At 44.1% G+C, this 18,706-nt stretch overlaps 2 protein-coding genes across 2 annotated transcripts; one reads left to right on the forward strand and one right to left on the reverse strand.

Annotated features, from left to right (window-relative positions):
* The first annotated feature begins 1,269 nt into the window (after positions 1-1,269).
* On the forward strand, positions 1,270-13,920 carry anapc2 (anaphase promoting complex subunit 2). The gene is made up of 14 exons (XM_061981506.1): positions 1,270-1,535; positions 1,658-1,904; positions 1,979-2,303; positions 2,372-2,504; positions 8,490-8,655; positions 8,717-8,836; positions 10,258-10,375; positions 10,452-10,633; positions 10,704-10,845; positions 10,907-10,982; positions 12,935-13,135; positions 13,200-13,332; positions 13,400-13,641; positions 13,711-13,920. Exons 1-14 carry the CDS (start codon positions 1,461-1,463, stop codon positions 13,918-13,920), a joined length of 2,370 nt encoding a protein of 789 aa, XP_061837490.1. The 5' UTR covers positions 1,270-1,460.
* Positions 13,921-14,002: 82 nt separating this feature from the next.
* Positions 14,003-18,418, reverse strand: LOC133620214 (ras-related protein Rab-35). The gene is made up of 7 exons (XM_061981507.1): positions 18,264-18,418; positions 16,676-16,997; positions 16,552-16,602; positions 15,357-15,480; positions 14,620-14,744; positions 14,426-14,550; positions 14,003-14,358 (listed from the first exon to the last, which is right to left on the reverse strand). The coding sequence occupies exons 2-7, from the start codon at positions 16,797-16,799 to the stop codon at positions 14,209-14,211; spliced, it is 699 nt and encodes a 232-aa protein (XP_061837491.1). The 5' UTR covers positions 16,800-16,997; positions 18,264-18,418; the 3' UTR covers positions 14,003-14,208.
* Positions 18,419-18,706: the final 288 nt, after the last annotated feature.

Below are 18,706 nucleotides of genomic sequence, written 5' to 3' on the forward strand. Positions count from 1 at the left end.
CAGAAATCCCGCCTCATGGTGGTAGAGGGCGCTAGTGATCCCAGAGATCATTTTTGCAACTACTCGGCTGCAGAATAAGTGACAACAAGCAGAAACAGTTAGGATCGTTTATTTTTTCCTCTCGCCTGGACTTTTAACATGGAGGATTGCATATCTAAAATAAAACAGTTTTCTAAACTGGACTTTCAATCGAAGCAGGAGGTAATAATTAAAGGAAGATCTCCATCGAGACAGAGAGACTTTTAAAACTGAAGAAAGATAAGGAAGACTTCTATAAACAAGTTATCAATGCTTTTGTTCAGATGGAGCGGCGCATGGACTTCATTTATAAGTAAAGGTAAGACCATAATAACGTTTTTATTATTAAATGTGCTTTTTTGTGTGCTACAGTTTGTATGTGTAAAGTTAAAGTTAAGTTAAAGTACCAATGATTGTCACACACACTAGGTGTGGTGAAATTTGTCCTCTGCATTTGAGAGTGGATTGTGAGATCGACAGGCAGATCGGTGCGGCGTCTTCAGTAATGCGGACGCTGTATCGATCCGTTGTGGTGAAGAAGGAGCTGAGCCGGAAGGCAGAGCTCTCAAATTACCGGTCGATCTACGTTCCCATCCTCACCTATGGTTATGAGCTTTGGGTTATGACCGAAAGGACAAGATCACGGGTACAAGCGGCCGAAATGAGCTTCCTCCGCCAGGTGGCGGGGCTCTCCCTTAGAGATAGGGTGAGAAGCTCTGCCATCCAGGGGGAGCTCAAAGTAAAGCCGCTGCTCCTCCACATGGAGAAGAGCCAGATGAGGTGGTTCGGGCATCTGGTCAGGATGCCACCCGAACGCCTCTCTAGGGAGGTGTTTCGGGCACGTCTGACCGGCCACGGGAAAGACCCAGGACAAGTTGGGAAGACTATCTCTCCCGGCTGGCCTGGGAACGCCTCGGGATCCCCCAGGAGGAGCTGGGGAGAGGGAAGTCTAGGCTTCCCTGCTTAGGCTGCTGCCCCCGCGACCCGACCTTGGATAAGTGGAAGAAGATGGATGGATGGATGGATTAAGTAAAGAAATCGAACATTGTACTAATATGATCTAATTTATGAAACTGTTCAAACTCAAAGGGTTTACAAAGTACAAAAAAGAAGAACCATGATAAACTTTCTGAACTTATTGATAATCGTATTTATCTCACCCTATGCAATACAACCTATTCACTAATTATTAAAAAGAAACTCAAACAACAACTCCATCTCCAACAGGGCATTGCGAGTGTTACCTTTATGGCCGCTGGGTGGCAGCACTGTGTCACCATCAATGCGACGTCAGGAAAAAAGTAAACGAAGAAGAAGAACAAAAATGAGCAGCGCTAAAGTGCTACAGCAAAACATTTTAGTGTCCCTTTAATATTTTCGTTTACAAATATTTATAGGAATATCCAGTATATTCTCTACTGTTGTTGATAACGCGTAAAAAAATGAATGAAATTGTGATGGAAAGCGAACCTCAGTTTGGAGTCGCCGAAGCTTGGGACAACGTCACAGCAGCGCTGGTCAGTATTGAAGCTAATCTTGTTCAAATCAACATTTGAACTCTTTAAACATAAATATGACTTGTGTTGTTTACTTGAGGAAAAGAAGACCCTAATCCTGACTCTCTTCTGGTCTGGACCAGATGTGTCCTGGCAGGACGGTGGACCAGAACCTGTCAGACTCCCTAGTTGTGTTGGCCGGGCAAGGTCTGGGTCAGCTACTGGCCAGCTGGTTACTGGAGACGCTGCAGATGCGTCTGTCGTCTTCCGTGGTTCCGGAGTTCTGGTCTGGATTCAGGCAGGTGGAGAACGAGCTGGAGGAGAGAGGTCGGGCCTGGGTTCTCCTCACCGCGTTCCGGACTCTCCTGGACCGTCTCCAGCCGTTTTTGGGCAAGTTATCCAAGTAGAGTGAGATGGTGAATATGTTGGAAGTTTGACGTTGATTCTTCTACTTGTTCTTCTAGTTGGCTTGGACAGGCTCGGAACGTGGCAGGATGAGGGCCGTGACGGACTGTGTGGACCGGGACCCGGGACCCTCAGGGAGCGGGCCTACACCGTCATCAGGGGTCTCCTCCTTTTCCCCCCGTCACGGGTTCTCCAGGATCGGGTGCTGGAGTTCTACAGCAGGACCTTCTCTGTGTATATGAAGCAGGAGGGGCAGGAGGGGCAGGGCGGGGCCGTGGGCTCCGAGGCTCCAGATGCGGGCTCCTGCCCCGGCTGTGCGGTCCCAAACGAGGAGTGCTGGTGCGAGGAGGCCCTCAAACACCTGCATGAGCTCAGCCACATTCTGTGAGTTAAACAGTCGCTGTTGGTGCCTCTTGAACGTGCGCCACGTGATCCATCAAATGTGCGTGAAGGTCCAAGATGGAGCTGCTGGAGTGGGTCAGCTCGGACGCCGTCACCTCCATCCTGCACAGACTCATCGAGCGCTGGATGGAGCAGCACTGCAGGGGCGAGTACGAGCGCTCTTTCCTGCTCGACTTTCAGGAGGTAGCATTCTGGTCTTTATTTTGACAGCAGATTTTAGTCGACAATCTATTTAGGTGGAGTCACCTAAATGGATTTAGTTTTAGTCTAGTTTTAGTCATCCAAATTGATTTAGTTTTAGTCATCTAAATAGATTTAGTTTTAGTCTACTTGTAGTCGACTAAATTTATTTGGTTTTAGTCTGGTTTTAGTAATCTTAATTGATTTAGTTTTAGTCTTGTTTCAGTTGACTAAATTGATTCAGTTTTAGTCATCTAAATTGATTTAGTTTTAGTCTAGTTTTAGTCATCTAAATTGATTTAGTTTTAGTCTAGTTTTAGTCATCTAAATTGATTTAGTTTTAGTCATCTAAATTGATTTAGTTTTAGTTTACTTGTAGTCGACTAGATTGGTTTAGTTTTAGTCTACTTTTAGTCATCTAAATTGATTTAGTTTTGTTCTAATTTTAGTGCGCTAAATAGATTTTATTTTGGTCTAGTTTATAGTTGACTAAATTTATTTAGTTTTAGTCTACTTGTAGTGTACTAGATTGATTTAGTTTTAGTCTACTTGTAGTCTACTAAATTCATTTAGTTTTAGTCATCTAAATTAATTTAGTTGTAGTCTACTTGTAGTTGACTAAATTGATTCAGTTTTAGTCATCTAAATTGATTTAGTTTTAGTCTAGTTTTAGTCATCCAAATTGATTTAGTTTTAGTAATCTGAATTGATTTAGTTTTAGTCTACTTTTAGTCGACTAAATTGATATTGTTTGGGTCTAGTTTATAGTCGACTAAATTGATTTAGTTTTAGTCATCCAAATTCTATTAGTTGTAGTCATCTAAATTGATTTAGTTTTAGTCTACTTGTAGTCGAATAAATTGGTTTAGTTTTAGTCATCTAAATTGATTTCCTTTTAGTTGACTAAATTGATTAAGTTTTAGTCATCTAAATTGATTGTTTTGGTCTACTTTTAGTCGACTAAATTGACTTTGTTTTGGTCTAGTTTATAGTGACTAAATTGATTTAGTTTTAGTCATCCAAATTGATTTAGTTGTCGTCATCTAAATTGGTTTAGTTTTAGTCATGTAAATTGATTTCCTTTTAGTCGACTAAATTGATTAAGTTTTAGTCTGATTTTAGTAATCCAAATTGATTTAGTATTATTCTACTTGTAGTCGGCTAAATTGGTTTAGTTTTAGTTTAGTTTTAGACATCTGAATTGATTGTTTTGGTCTACTTTTAGTCGACTAAATTGACTATGTTTTGGTCTAGTTTATAGTGACTAAATTGATTTAGTTTTAGTCTATTTGTAGTCAACTAAATTGATTTAGTTTTAGTCTAGTTTTAGTCATCTAAATTAATTTTGTTTTCGTCTACTTGTAGTTGACTGAATTTAATCAGTTTTAGTCTTGTTTTACTTGACTAAATTGATTCAGTTTCAGTCATCTAAATTGATTTAGTTTTAGTCTAGTTTTAGTAATCCAAACTAATTTGGTTTTAGTCATCTAAATTGTTTTAGTTTTAGTCACTTTCAGTCAACTAAATTGGTTTAATTTTAGTCGAGTTTTAGTTATCTAAATTGATTTAGTTTTAGTCACTTTTAGTCAACTAAATTGACTTTGTTTTGGTCTAGTTTATAGTCGACTAAATTGATTTAGTTTTAGTCTAGTTTTAGCCGACTAAAATTATTTAGTTATAGTTAACTTTTAGTCAACTACCGGTAAATTGATTTAGTTTTAGTGTAGTTTTTGTCATCTAAATTCATTTAGTTTTAGCCTACTTGTAGTTGACTAAATTGATTTAGTTTTAGTCTTGTTTTACTTGACTAAATTTATTAAGTTTTAGTAATCTAAATTGATTTAGTTTTAGTATAGTACGACTACATTAATTAAAGGACCCAGATTTCCCTCGCCCGGACGCGGGTCACCGGGGCCCCCCTCTGGAGCCAGGCCCGGAGGTGGGGCACGATGGCCAGCGCCTGGTGGCCGGGCCTGTCCCCATGGGGCCCGGCCGGGCACAGCCCAAAGAGGCAACGTGGGTCCCCCCTCCAATGAGCTCACCACCCATAGCAGGGGCCATAGAGGTCGGGTGCATTGTGAGCTGGGCGGCAGCCGACGGCAGGGCACTTGGCGGTCCGATCCTCGGCTACAGAAGCTAGCTCTTGGGACGTGGAACGTCACCTCGCTGGGGGGGAAGGAGCCTGAGCTAGTGCGCGAGGTTGAGAAGTTCCGGCTAGATATAGTCGGACTCACTTCGACGCACAGCAAGGGCTCTGGAACCAGTTCTCTCAAGAGGGGCTGGACTCTCTTCCACTCTGGCGTTGCCGGCAATGAGAGGCGACGGGCTGGGGTGGCAATTCTTGTTGCCCCCCGGCTCAGAGCCTGCACGTTGGAGTTCAACCCGGTGGACGAGAGGGTAGCTTCCCTCCGCCTTCGGGTGGGGGGATGGGTCCTGACTGTGGTTTGCGCTTACCCGCCAAGCCGCAGCTCAGAGTACCCACCCTTTTTGGATTCGCTCGAGGGAGTAATTGAGAGTGCTCCCCCGAGTGATTCCCTCATTCTACTGGGGGACTTCAATGCTCATGTTGGCAGCGACAGTGAAACCTGGAGAGGCGTGATTGGGAAGAATGGCCGCCCGGATCTGAACCCGAGTGGTGTTTTGTTATTGGACTTTTGTGCCCGTCACAGATTGTCCATAATGAACACCATGTTCGAACATAAAGGTGTCCATATGTGCACTTGGCACCAGGACACCCTAGGCCGCAGTTCCATGATCGACTTTGTAGTTGTGTCATCGGATTTGCGGCCTCATGTTTTGGACACTCGGGTGAAGAGAGGGGCGGAGCTTTCAACCGATCACCACCTGGTGGTGAGTTGGCTGCGATGGTGGGGGAGGATGCCGGACAGACCTGGCAGGCCCAAACGCATTGTGAGGGTTTGCTGGGAACGTCTGGCAGAGTCTCCTGTCAGAGAGAGTTTCAATTCCCACCTCCGGAAGAACTTTGAACATGTCACGAGGGAGGTGCTGGACATTGAGTCCGAGTGGACCATGTTCCGCGCCTCTATTGTCGAGGCAGCTGATTGGAGCTGTGGCCGCAAGGTAGTTGGTGCCTGTCGTGGCGGTAATCCTAGAACCCTTTGGTGGACACCGGCGGTGAGGGATGCCGTCAAGCTGAAGAAGGAGTCCTATCGGGTTCTTTTGGCTTATAGGACTCCTGAGGCAGCGGACAGGTACCGACAGGCCAAGCGGTGTGCGGCTTCAGCGGTTGCGGAGGCAAAAACTCGGACATGGGAGGAGTTCGGGGAAGCCATGGAAAACGAAGCGATTCTGGACCACCATCCGCCGCCTCAGGAAGGGGAAGCAGTGCACTATCAACACCGTGTATGGTGTGGATGGTGTTCTGCTGACCTCGACTGCGGATGTTGTGGCTCGGTGGAGAGAATACTTCGAAGACCTCCTCAATCCCACCAACACGTCTTCCTATGAGGAAGCAGTGCCTGGGGAATCTGTGGTGGGCTCTTCTATTTCTGGGGCTGAGGTTGCCGAGGTAGTTAAAAAGCTCCTCGGTGGCAAGGCCCCGGGGGTGGATGAGATCCGCCCGGAGTTCCTTAAGGCTCTGGATGCTGTGGGGCTGTCTTGGTTGACAAGACTCTGCAGCATCGCGTGGACATCGGGGGCGGTACCTCTGGATTGGCAGACCGGGGTGGTGGTTCCTCTCTTTAAGAAGGGGAACCGGAGGGTGTGTTCTAACTATCGTGGGATCACACTCCTCAGCCTTCCCGGTAAGGTCTATTCAGGTGTACTGGAGAGGAGGCTACGCCGGATAGTCGAACCTCGGATTCAGGAGGAACAGTGTGGTTTTCGTCCTGGTCGTGGAACTGTGGACCAGCTCTATACTCTCAGCAGGGTCCTTGAGGGTGCATGGGAGTTTGCCCAACCAGTCTACATGTGTTTTGTGGACTTGGAGAAGGCATTCGACCGTGTCCCTCGGGAAGTCCTGTGGGGAGTGCTCAGAGAGTATGGGGTATCGGACTGTATGATTTTGGCGGTCCACTCCCTGTATGATCAGTGTCAGAGCTTGGTCCGCATTGCCGGCAGTAAGTCGGACACGTTTCCAGTGAGGGTTGGACTTCGCCAAGGCTGCCCTTTGTCACCGATTCTGTTCATAACTTTTATGGACAGAATTTCTAGGCGCAGTCAAGGCGTTGAGGGGATCTGGTTTGGTGGCTACAGGATTAGGTCTCTGCTTTTTGCAGATGATGTGGTCCTGATGGCTTCATCTGGCCAGGATCTCCAGCTCTCGCTGGATCGGTTCGCAGCCGAGTGTGAAGCGACTGGGATGAGAATCAGCACCTCCAAGTCCGAGTCCATGGTTCTCGCCCGGAAAAGGGTGGAATGCCATCTTCGGGTTGGGGAGGAGACCCTGCCCCAAGTGGAGGAGTTCAGGTACCTCGGAGTCTTGTTCACGAGTGAGGGAAGAGTGGATCGTGAGATCGACAGGCGGATCGGTGCGGCGTCTTCAGTAATGCGGACGCTGTATCGATCCGTTGTGGTGAAGAAGGAGCTGAGCCGGAAGGCAAAGCTCTCGATTTACCGGTCGATCTACGTTCCCATCCTCACCTATGGTCATGAGCTTTGGGTTATGACCGAAAGGACAAGATCGCGGGTACAAACGGCCGAAATGAGTTTCCTCCGCCGGGTGGCAGGGCTCTCCCTTAGAGATAGGGTGAGAAGCTCTGTCATCCGGGGGGAGCTCAAAGTAAAGCCGCTGCTCCTCCACATCGAGAGGAGCCAGATGAGGTGGTTCGGGCATCTGGTCAGGATGCCACCCGATCGCCTCCCTCGGGAGGTGTTTAGGGCACGTCCGACCGGTAGGAGGCCACGGGGAAGACCCAGGACACGTTGGGAAGACTATGTCTCCCGGCTGGCCTGGGAACGCCTCGGGATCCCCCGGGTGGAGCTGGACGAAGTGGCTGGGGAGAGGGAAGTCTGGGCTTCCCTGCTTAGGCTGCTGCCCCCGCGACCCGACCTCGGATAAGCGGAAGAAGATGGATGGATGGATGACTTCATTGATTTAGTTATAGTCATCTAAATTGATTTACTTTTAGTCTATTTTTAGTAGAGTACATAGTTTTTGTTTGGTCTAAATTGATTTAGTTTTAGCCTAGTTTAAGTCGACAAAATTGATTTAATTTTAGTCTAGTTTTAGTAATCTAAATGTATTTAGTTTTATTTACTTTTGGTCGACTAAATTGATTTAGTTTTAGTCTAGTTTAGTCATCTATATTGATTTAGTTTTAGTCTACTTTTAGTTGACTAAAATGATTTAGTTTTAGTCAAGGCATATTTGAAGCTGTTTTAAAACCGCTTTAATTAATTTAATTTGATTATTAAATTCACAACAAGACGTGCACTCCATGAACATTTCAAAAAGTACATTTCACAATAACCTTAATGTGTGTTATTATTTTAGCTGAAATTAAGCATGTTTTTAATAGTTAAATATTATGTGACTAAAATTGTCATATGAAGAAACAAAGTAGTTATATTCTATATTGTGTACAACGACACAATTGACGTCTTGGCCACTGGCCTGTTTAAATACAGCAAACAGTGATATAAATCTAGAATGTGTATATATATATATATATATATAATTGTATGTATGTGTGTATATATATGTTCATCCCTACAGGTCTGTTTCACAGGTTTCCCTGCTCTTCAGGAGAGTTTATTGAAGTGTCAGACGCTTCAATAAACTCCCCCGAAGAGCAACATTTTCGTCTTGTTTTTATTCGTTGACTAAATAGTCAGTTAATTTGGTTATTATTTTAGTCAACGTCCATTTGTTTTGATTAGTTATTCTACTTAAGTCAGGGGAAAATAGGTCGTTGACGATACCCTCGACAAAGATTTTTAGTCAACAAAATAACGAAGTACCGGTAGCTCTTGCATCTTGCAAGCCCTTCAGGAGCTCTTCTTCACACGTCCACTCTCCGTGCGCAGTGGCTGGAGCTGGTGGTGGGCTGGCTGGGCCGCGTCTTCGCCAGCCACATCCAGGGTGCGGCGTCTTCCAGCTCGGTGCTGAAGCAGTGGAGATGCCACATGCACCAGTTCTTCTGCAGGATCTACGTCAACATGAGGATCGAAGAGCTCTTCAGCATTATCCGAGGTGAGCGAAGATCGCCGTCAGGTTTACATTTCAAGAGGCGCTCATTGTCTTCCTCTTTCAGACTTCCCAGAATCCAAAGCCGCCATTGAAGACCTCAAGTTCTGTTTAGAAAGAACAAACCAACGCCAGCAGCTCCTCACCTCGCTCAAATCCACGTTTGAGAGCCGTCTGCTGCACCCTGGTGAGCTTGGATTGTCTCCTTTTTCTTTGAGGGCCATATTGCAGTTATGTACCACTGCTTTTTTTTAGAATTCTGCCAACTTAGCTGCCAGTTTTTTACCCGAAAAAATTTGGTACCATTTTTTTATTTACAGTAAACAACAACCGTAGATTTTACGAAAAACACTGGCAGCTCATTTACCACTGTTTTTTTAATTCTGGCAACTGCCAGTTTTTTACTGAAATACAAATGTGGTACAGTTTTTTCCATTTACCGTAATACACTGTAAAAACAACAACTGTATGTTTTACAGATTAAAAAAATGGCAGCTCAGTCGTCAAAATTTTACTGTAAAATTTACGGTGGTTTTTACAACATATTATTGTAAATACAAAAACAGTACCACTGTTTTTTGCTTTTTTTATCCTGGCAATTGAGCCAGAATAAAACAATGTTGTCGGTTTTCCATTTACAGTACACCGTAGAAACATCAGCCATAGATTTTACTGTAAAAAACTGACAACTCAGTTACCAGAATTTTACTGTAAACTATGTTTGTTTTACAACAATTTAGCGTACATGGAAAAACAGTACAACCGTTTTGTTACGGTGAAAAATGGCAGCTTAGTTGGCAGAGTTTTACTGCAAAATTTACGGTGGTTTTTACAACATATTACTGTAAATGCTATGAGTACTACACCGTAAAAACAGCAACTGTAGATATTCACTGTAAAAAAGAAAAACATTTGTTGTAAAAAAACAACAACCCAAAAACACTATATTTTACAGTAATATTCTGGTGACTGAGTTGCAATTGTTGTTTTTACGGTTTATTACTGTAAATGAAAAAACAGTACCATTGCTTTTTACAGGAAAAAAAACAAGCAGCTTCATTGCCAGAATTTTACTGTAATATTTACAGTGTTTTTTACAACATGTTTTTGTTAATGGAAAAACAGTGGGACGTTTTTTTTTGTTTTTTTTTACCATAACCATACACCGTAAAAACAACAACTGTAGATTATACGTTAAACAAAAGGCATTAAAAAAAACTGTGGTTTAGTTTTTTTCAATTTACAGTAAAGTACTGTAAAAAAAAAAAACACAATAAAATCTCTTGTAATTTTTACAGTGTACAGTTTGATGGATAACTTGCTTTGAAATCCTAAGATATTTAAGTATTTATTTTGACCAAAAATATTTAGAAAGTATGATAATATAATAATTGTTCCAATATTGGATACGATTAAAAGGTATGCAATTTCATGCAGTACATATATTTCAAAATAGAAATTACAAATACATTTATTAATAAAAGAAAAGGTACTTTATTAAGTATACTGTATTATTTTGGGCCACATCTGGCCCTGGTGCCTTGAGTTTGACACATGTGTCTTAAAGCGACAATACATAGAATAATAGACAGTTTCGTCTCTCCTCAGGTGTCCACACATCTGATATCCTTACCGTTTACATCTCGGCTATCAAGACACTTCGCGAGCTGGACCCGTCCATGGTCATCCTGCAGGTGGCCTGTCAGCCAATCCGAAAATACCTCAGGTGATTCCCGATGGGGACACGCCCCCTCTCGACAGTGCCAGTCAAACAGGCGTTTGAGAAACTGTTGTGCAATCAGGACGCGCGAGGACACGGTGCGGCAGATCGTGGACGGCCTGACCGGGGACGCAGTGACCGGCTGCACCGACCTGGCCTCGGAGCTGTCCCGGGGTGACCCGGTCACGCTGGAGATGCAGGACAGCGACGAGGAAGGCGGCGACCCGGAGAGCTGGACTCCGGACCCCACCGACGCCGTTGCCGGTCAGTGATTGCACTGCGGTAAGGTTTTAGCTCAGATGTGCGCGTGGCTCACGTTGTGTTTGCCTGCCAGACAAGTCGGGCCCCAAGCGGCGCTCGTCCGACATCATCAGCCTGCTGGTCAGCATCTACGGCAGTAAGGACATCTTCATCAACGAGTACAGGACAGTGCTGGCCGACCGGCTGCTGCAGCAGCTCAACTACAACACCGCCAGGTACGCCGCACAGGTCCCCGCTCTTCCTCTGGACCCAAGTGCTCGCCTTGTGTGTTGGCAGGGAGATTCGCAACGTGGAGCTGCTGAAGCTTCGCTTTGGAGAGTCACACATGCATTTCTGCGAGGTCATGCTGAAGGTAACAATGCTCTCGTCTTCCTCCTCCATGTGACACACTACAAACCTGTGCAGTTCGATCAGCCTTCATGTTGTCCGTGTGCTACCTACTCCTCCATTTGGCCAAGGTGGTCACAGTTTCAAACAATGTGAACAACTACACACGGCACTGTAGTGGAGGAAGTGACTGTTTCCATGCACACAATATTTACAATAAGAATAACCAACACATTCACAACTAGAATTTGCAATTTCAATGCTTGAATGTCAAGGGAGAGTGCAGTATGTGGATGTTGGAACAGTTCGAAAGGATTGAGAAATGTGGACTATGGAGAGGTTTGTTTGTTGCCCGTTCATTTTCAGGGGAGGGGTAATTCCAGGTAATCAGGGAATTTTCTGAACTGGGAAACATGCTGGCTTGAATTTCCAGGTTGGATAGAGTGTGTGGATGGTGGAACAGTTCAAATTGGATGAGAAATGTGGAATATGCAGTTGTAATTTGCAGTATATTTCCCATTCATCGTCAACGGGGAGAAAATTCCTGCAAATTCCGGGAAAACATATTTTACGTTTGATATATGGAAAGCGTAGTGTGGGAGGATGAATTGAAAGGTTGGAATCGGTTAAAAAATGGCCCAAAATCTTGAACATTTTGGGCATTGTAGAACTATGAATATGTCCATTCATTTGAATGAAAATTTCCTAGAAATTTGGGGAAAAACGGGAGATTTTGAAAATATAGATAATACCACAATTGTCCTAGATGATATGAATGGGTTGGTGTTGGAATTTTTCGGAACTGTTGAAAAATGTTGACGTGGAAACAGTTTGAATGCGAATTGGTGTTTCGGAATTCCTGGAATTTCGGTAAAACCGGGAATTTTTAAGAAGAAAAAAATGACAGCTTTTGTTGTCCCAACTAAGAGGAATGTTGTGAAGGTAGAATGGTCAAAAACAGTTGAAAAATGTGGACTGTGAAAACTTTCCAGGAAGAGGTGAAAATAGGGCTTTGGAAAACCGGGTATTCTGGGAATTTCTGGAATTTTTTGGAACTTAGTAGTTTGATTGTCCAAGGTGAGATGAGTGTGTGGATAGTGGAACGGTTTGAATCGGTTGAGAAATGTGGGAATTGTGAAAGTTAGAAAAATTACCTATTCATTTTCAATGGAAAATTGTCCCGGAAAATCGGGTAACCTGGGATATTTTGAAAATGTTTTGAGGGGAGCTCACGATTCCCGGTTGAGCCAAAGGTTTTGATAATGGAACGGTTCCGATCGGATGAAAACTGGGGGCTGTGGAATGTGCTTGCTAACTTGGTGAAGCAGTTGGAGCGTAGTACTGCCAGTTTGCACCATACTGAAGCAGAATTATTCCGTTACACCAGCTAAGGATGTTAAAATATCTAAACATTTATCCATGAAAATATTGAGAAGCTGTAGATGGTGTGTTTGACATACAAGCAGCTAGAAATAGATACCATAGAAGTCCAGTACAAGGTAAATACTATAAATTTTTATTACATAAAACTACTGTACTTGTTTGTACTACATTCCGTTGTATTGTTTTACATAATACTTATTTTCTAAAAGTATGTTTTTTTTAAAGGCATGATGAATGTTAAAATGGTGATGTTTTGGGGGCCCAGCACCAATTAATTTGATTTTAAATCATTTAGCAATTCTAGTTTTTGAAGTACAAAGTGCAAACCAGGAACAATTAAAGTTGTATCCCGAGGTACTTGTGTATTTGTTGCACAGACAAGTGTCTTGTTGTTCACATACTGAAATTATTAGTGTTGATTAATGCAGTCCATTATATTCCCCCCATAAATATGGAATATTAAAAATGAAGTCCCAATTCACATTTTAAGAGCGGCAAAATCACCTCGATGGAATGATCCGTGTAAAAAAGGGTGTGCGATATGTATTAGGTAATAGAAGAATATTAATAACCATTGTAACGTCTGCTGCGTAGGACATGGCTGACTCTCGTCGCATTAACACAAACATCGGCGAGGAGGACTCAAGGTTGGGGGAGGAGCCTGCGTCCTCATGGCTCTCGGCCATCATCCTGTCGTCTGAGTTCTGGCCAACATTGAAGGAGGAGAAGCTGGAGCTGCCGCCGCTCATCTGCAGCGCCATGGAGGCGTACACGCGGCGCTACGAGAAGCTGAAGGTAACCACGGCCGCCACACGCATGTCGCTCAGGTGAGCGCGCCCTAACGTTGGCGTGCTTTCAGGCCATGAGGACGCTGAGCTGGAAGCCTCACCTGGGCTCCGTCACTCTGGACGTGGAGCTGGAAGACCGCACGCTGAGCAACCTTAACGTCTCGCCGGTCCACGCCGCCATCATCCTGCACTTCCAGGACAAGAGTGGAGTATTCCAACAGTCGCTTCGCCATTCCCGTGTTCCTTTCTTCATGAAGTCGTTGTGCATTAGGTTCGTGGACACTGGAGGAGCTGAGCGTGGAGCTGAGCGTTCCCAAAGAGGTGGTGCACAGGAAGCTGGCGCTGTGGCAGCAGCACGGCGTGCTGCGGGAGGAGGGCGGCGGGCGTTACAGCGTACTGGAGAGAGGATCTTCCACAGAGGAGATGGAGAGAGGAGTCATGCTGATCGACAGCGACGAGGAGAGAGACTCCAACACCACCACGCAGTCGGAGCAGCGCGAGGAGAAGCTGCAGGTAAAACGCACGCCGTCTGCGCCCATCTTGTTTTAAGACGTGTGGAGGAACACTCTCTTGTGCCTGCAGCTCTTCTGGGCCTACATCCAGGCCATGCTGACCAACCTGGACGCCATGACCCTGGAACGCATCCACTCCATGTTGAGGATGTTCGTCACCACGGGACCCGTCGTCACGGAGATGGACGTCAACGAGCTGGAGGCCTTCTTGCATAGGAAGGTCAGGGAGCATCAGCTGATGTTCTCTGCTGGGGTCTACAGACTTCCAAAGACCACCTGAGACCTTACACCGTGTTCAAGTGCCACAGGACATTCTGCGCCTGTTTTTTCTACTTCCTGACGTCAAAGCGTGGCAGACACGATGGAGGTAAGACTTTATTATAGTTAAAAAAATGAAAGCTCCTGGTCACATGTGTTAGTTTCTAGTAAGTTCCCTTTCGGTCAGTTGGATTGTGGCACAATAAAGTGCAAAAGTTTGTTTTTAACTTGCTGCTCCTCTAGTCCTAGACAAGTCCTTTCAAGCGTAAGAATAAGACAAGTAGAGGAGGCCGCAGGTCACTTCCTGTCCTCAGCAGCATTTCTTTCCTCGCTTCCTGCGGTCTCGCTCTCTCTGCGCATTGATGTTCACAGTGTCCTTGTCGCGCTCTCGATCCCGCTCGGCTCGGCTCTGGCTCTGCTTCTTGGCCCGCAGCACCATGTGGGTGAAGGCCATGAACATCTGGAGCAAAACAGAAAGACCTTCGTTTACAACAGCAGCACGACGCAAACAAACATCGACCAATCACCTCCTCCACGTTGATGTTCTCTTTGGCGCTGGTCTCGAACACGGGCACCCCCACCGACTCTCCAAACTGCAAAGCATCCTGGGTATCCACCTGCTTCCTTGAGGGGTCGTCGTTCTTGTTTCCCACTGGATGGAAACAAGATTAAAACATCTGATTTTTGCACATCATCGTCGTCATCGTGGGGACAAACTGACCTAGAACTTTGCAGACGTTGTCACAGTTCTGAGAGATCTCATTTAACCACCGCTTGACGTTGACAAAGGACTCAGGATTGGTGACGTCATACACGATGATGACACCGTGTGTGTTCCTGTAGTACCTGCTCAAACACACACACACACTTTAGGTCAGGGGTGTTTAAACCTCGGCCTGTGGGCAATTTCAGTTTGGCCTGCGAGATATAAGTTTAATAAAAGCCCGTTGGGTGGCAACAAATTAATTTTGAATTTTCTAATTACTGCACATTTGCTGCCATCTTGTAGACAACGTGAGTAAAGCATGTCAACGACCATGAAGTTTACACAGCACAGCATTTCTTTATGACCTAATCCAAACAAACCTTCCGACTCATGGTGCGAACTGCAACCCACATAGAAAGTCAACACACACAGTCACACATAACACAATCTGCTCACTGAACTTTGTGGATATTACAACAAATGGCAAAGCACTATACATAATTCAAAATTAGACCCACTACAATACGTGATGGGAAAATGCAAAACTCTCCACACTTGTTTGGCATATTTTAGCTGCTTGATATTTCTGATTGTTTACAAAACTTTAAGGAGGTCGTTACGAAAGTAAACAAGGTAGGAGTCAAACTTTCACATACTCTTAATATCAATTTTTTTTTATTATACACACACGGCGTCTTTAGCCCGTGCAGAGACTAGTACGGTGCCGGTACCCCAAACTAAACGTTTCTTACGTTGACGTGATGGTTCGGAATCTTTCCTGGCCCGCGGTGTCCCAAATCTGCAGCTTGATGCGCTCGCCGCCGATGTCCACCGTTCGGATCTTGAAGTCCACGCCGATAGTTGTGATGTAGCTTCCTGTCAGACCACCAGGAGGCGCCAGTCAGAAGATACTTAAAAACTCCCCAATGCACCCATCATCCTTTTCTACTTAACAAAACTTTAAGGGAGCCTATGAAATTATTATTGTAAGAAAACTACTTGCAAATGCGTATCTCAATCTTTGCCTCTGTAATACGATTTACGTGTCCTGTGTTTTAATTTGTGTGTCCGGATTTCGATTTGTGTGTGTGAGCATTTATTTAGATTTGTTTAAAGCCGGAACCCTAAAGGGCTGTCTTTTTCTTTTCTTTCCATCACTTGCTGTCAGTAACAGTCCATGTTTAAGCAGTAACTTAGTTGTCAGAAGTATTTTTGTTTTCTTCAAATAAGTTCAGTAATGTTATCGGTCAACAAGTTCTTGTTTTTTTCGGCAGGTGTGTCACAGTGTTTAATGTTGACGTCAACACGGAATAACATGAGTGGGTGCAAGGCGCCGACGAGTGGTGCGTATAGGGAAAGAAAAGTTGAAGTTCCAGACAGAAGTTTTTTTACACATTCAGATCACTGCACGGACACAAGTCTTATACGGCAGAAGTGTCGCAAAAGTCACGTGTAAACAGGCATCCAATCAGGGTGCCTGTTTACACGTATCTGAATACACACTTTTTTTCTTTTCTTTTTTTTACACATGGATCGAAATGCTGACTGATTTTTTGTATTTTTTTTTTATATTTTTTTTTACACAAATTATATTCAGTACAGACGCAAATTAAAACACGCACCCGTGGATATGATTACACACACACTGATTGAGATACAGACACACAAATTACAAAGTACACGCACATGTGACTGAGATTACAGATGCAAAGATTGCGATACGCATTTGCAAATAGTTTTGCTACATTAATACAGTACTTCCATAGGGGCCCCCTCATGGAGAATACTTTGTGACAATCTGAAAGTTCTGAGGTCAAAATGATCCAAGCCACCAGGGGGCTTTCTTTCTATAGTACGCTGCGATGGGTCAACCATTTGGGAACATCACCTCTCAGCGTTGTGCATGTGAAAAATATATCAGTAATAATAATGTAGACGCCAACTCACCAGAGAAGGAATTGTCAGCAAAGCGGAGCAGGAGGCTGCTTTTCCCGACATCTGGGGATCATGGAGGACAAAGCGAGTGATCAGACATGAAATATGAAGCGAGAGAAGACAACGTTTAACTTACTAGAGTCGCCGATGATGAGTAACTTAAAGAGATGATTGTAGTCTTTTCCCGCCATTATGACAACAAAGAAGAAGGCGTTGACGGGAGTCTGGGTCCTGTCCTTAGTCTTCAGACCAGGAAGCATCAGGAGACCATCAGCTCCAAAGTGGAGATCTGAGCTGCTCTTTGCTCCAGTCACTCATGGCTGCACCAATCACAGCTCTGCATGCAAACATGAAGATTTCTCGCTCCTCGAGGACAACTATTCAAAAATCATCTTCCTCTTTTTGTCTGATGTTTGACAACAGGGTGAAGGGTCACTCATTTCTTTAGAAGAGGAGGCCTGGATGGAGACAAAAATGGAGACTTCTTGTTTCAAAACGAGGAAGGATTAGTTTCCATGACCACATTTTTAGTAAATACATCCATCACAGGAAGCTAGGGACTTTTTAACACACTTCTAAATAAATGAGTCATGTTAAAAAATATATTTTTTCCAAATGAGTGACTTGTTCAAGTTAAAGGATGAAAGTCTGATAGTAAATTAGATGAAAGACGTGATGAACTTAGATAAGAACTTTAATGGAAAACAAACAAGCCGGAACGTTATGTTACGTTTCGTTGTAAGCGGAAGTGAGAATGTCCCGCATTCCAAACGAAAAAAAAAACCCGTAAACGAGCCTCTTTATATTTAGCTTTGACTCATGTATCACATTATTTATACTCGGCATAGCGTCCGTGTAATTGCTAATAATGACAAGCATTGTTGAGCAAAGACTATCTTTTAGCAACAAAAAAAAGTTGGCGAGACAATGTAACAGTTTGTTCATTAAAGAATGTTTGTTCTAAGAACAGCTCCACATTTGTTCACCCATCAGTCCACAAATATACAAAATGTACTTTTCTTATCTACAGAGATTAGACCTAAATAATGTCTCAGCGAGGCAAGTGGAACTTCCGTGTTTAAAAAATGCACTGGAACGCACCATCCCTAACCATCAGTCACGTGAATTACGTATAATTCCGTGTTTAAACTTCGCTAACTTTTAAATGAGCTGCTTAGATCACTTTAATGATGTGCTACAAAAATGGCTTTGATATCTATGAAGAGCAGCTGTATGCTAAGCTAGGCTAGCGCGATAGCGACGCAGTGACGTCACGACACAACACCTTCCGGCTTTGAGCCAAACTTCGTTGTAGCTTTTCGTCTTTCACATAGAAATATGAACAACATAAAATGTCACTTTGCTGTTGCTCATTTAGAACTACAGTAGCCGTTTTAGAGGAGATCTTTAATTCGGCAAACACATTTAGCACAAGAACTTCCATTTTGACAGTTTCAGCGCCCACTTTTCACGCAATGTTGGTGGATTCTGAGTGCTGAAAACAATGGAAAATTGAACGCAGTTCGTATGCTTTCCAGGAGACTCACTAAAAGGGATTTAGATCATGAAGAGTTATTGTTGGCTATTGTGTTGTTTGACAGCAAATAACGCCATCTTTTAAACATGTAGTCCGGTTATAGTCCAGAACCGGACCTGACGCGGACTAGGTGCCAACGAAACTTGACAAGACCTCAAATAAACTTGCCCAAATGTGTTAAACTCACTCATGTTGTGACAGCTGGTCGGCAGGTTCCGCGAAGGCCTGGTTCTGCTCGGTGGAGTCCGGCCGTCTGGTACCGACCACACCTGATGACCCGCTATCATAGCATGCTGCCTTCATGGTCTGTGGGACAAAGCGGTGTCAAACATACACTGAGAATTCAGCGACAAAATATGTAAAAAAAAAATCAAATGCGATTCTTAACCCTTCCAATTAACAAAACTGGTATAACTAAGAATATTAGCAGAAATAATACATAAACAGCTTCCCCATGTAGAAGTGGGCGATTATGTTGCGTTTTGGGGAAATTAAAGTAAGACATTGTTCCAACGCCCAACTTTGGACTCAGTGATTGAGTAAGATTTGTATTTAGGATAGGATAGGATAGACTTTATTCATCCCACTAAGGGGAATGATGTGGTTGCAGTTCAGATTCAAAAAGTACAC

The sequence above is a fragment of the Nerophis lumbriciformis genome, linkage group LG24 (assembly GCF_033978685.3).
Source record: "Nerophis lumbriciformis linkage group LG24, RoL_Nlum_v2.1, whole genome shotgun sequence".
NCBI classification, from domain to species: Eukaryota; Metazoa; Chordata; class Actinopteri; order Syngnathiformes; family Syngnathidae; genus Nerophis; species Nerophis lumbriciformis.

Bases quoted from the DNA above. Each gene is read 5' to 3' on its own strand.
- anapc2 (XM_061981506.1), top strand. From the start codon at position 1,461: ATGAATGAAATTGTGATGGAAAGCGAACCTCAGTTTGGAGTCGCCGAA. The intron at 1,905-1,978 runs GCAAGTTATCCA...TTGTTCTTCTAG, and splicing joins CCGTCTCCAGCCGTTTTTGG to TTGGCTTGGACAGGCTCGGA. The intron at 13,136-13,199 runs GTAACCACGGCC...GCGTGCTTTCAG, and splicing joins GGCGCTACGAGAAGCTGAAG to GCCATGAGGACGCTGAGCTG.
- LOC133620214 (XM_061981507.1), bottom strand. From the start codon at position 16,799: ATGCTTCCTGGTCTGAAGACTAAGGACAGGACCCAGACTCCCGTCAAC. The intron at 16,603-16,675 runs GTAAGTTAAACG...CATGATCCCCAG, and splicing joins ACTCATCATCGGCGACTCTA to ATGTCGGGAAAAGCAGCCTC. The intron at 14,551-14,619 runs GTCAGTTTGTCC...GTTTCCATCCAG, and splicing joins CAACGTCTGCAAAGTTCTAG to TGGGAAACAAGAACGACGAC.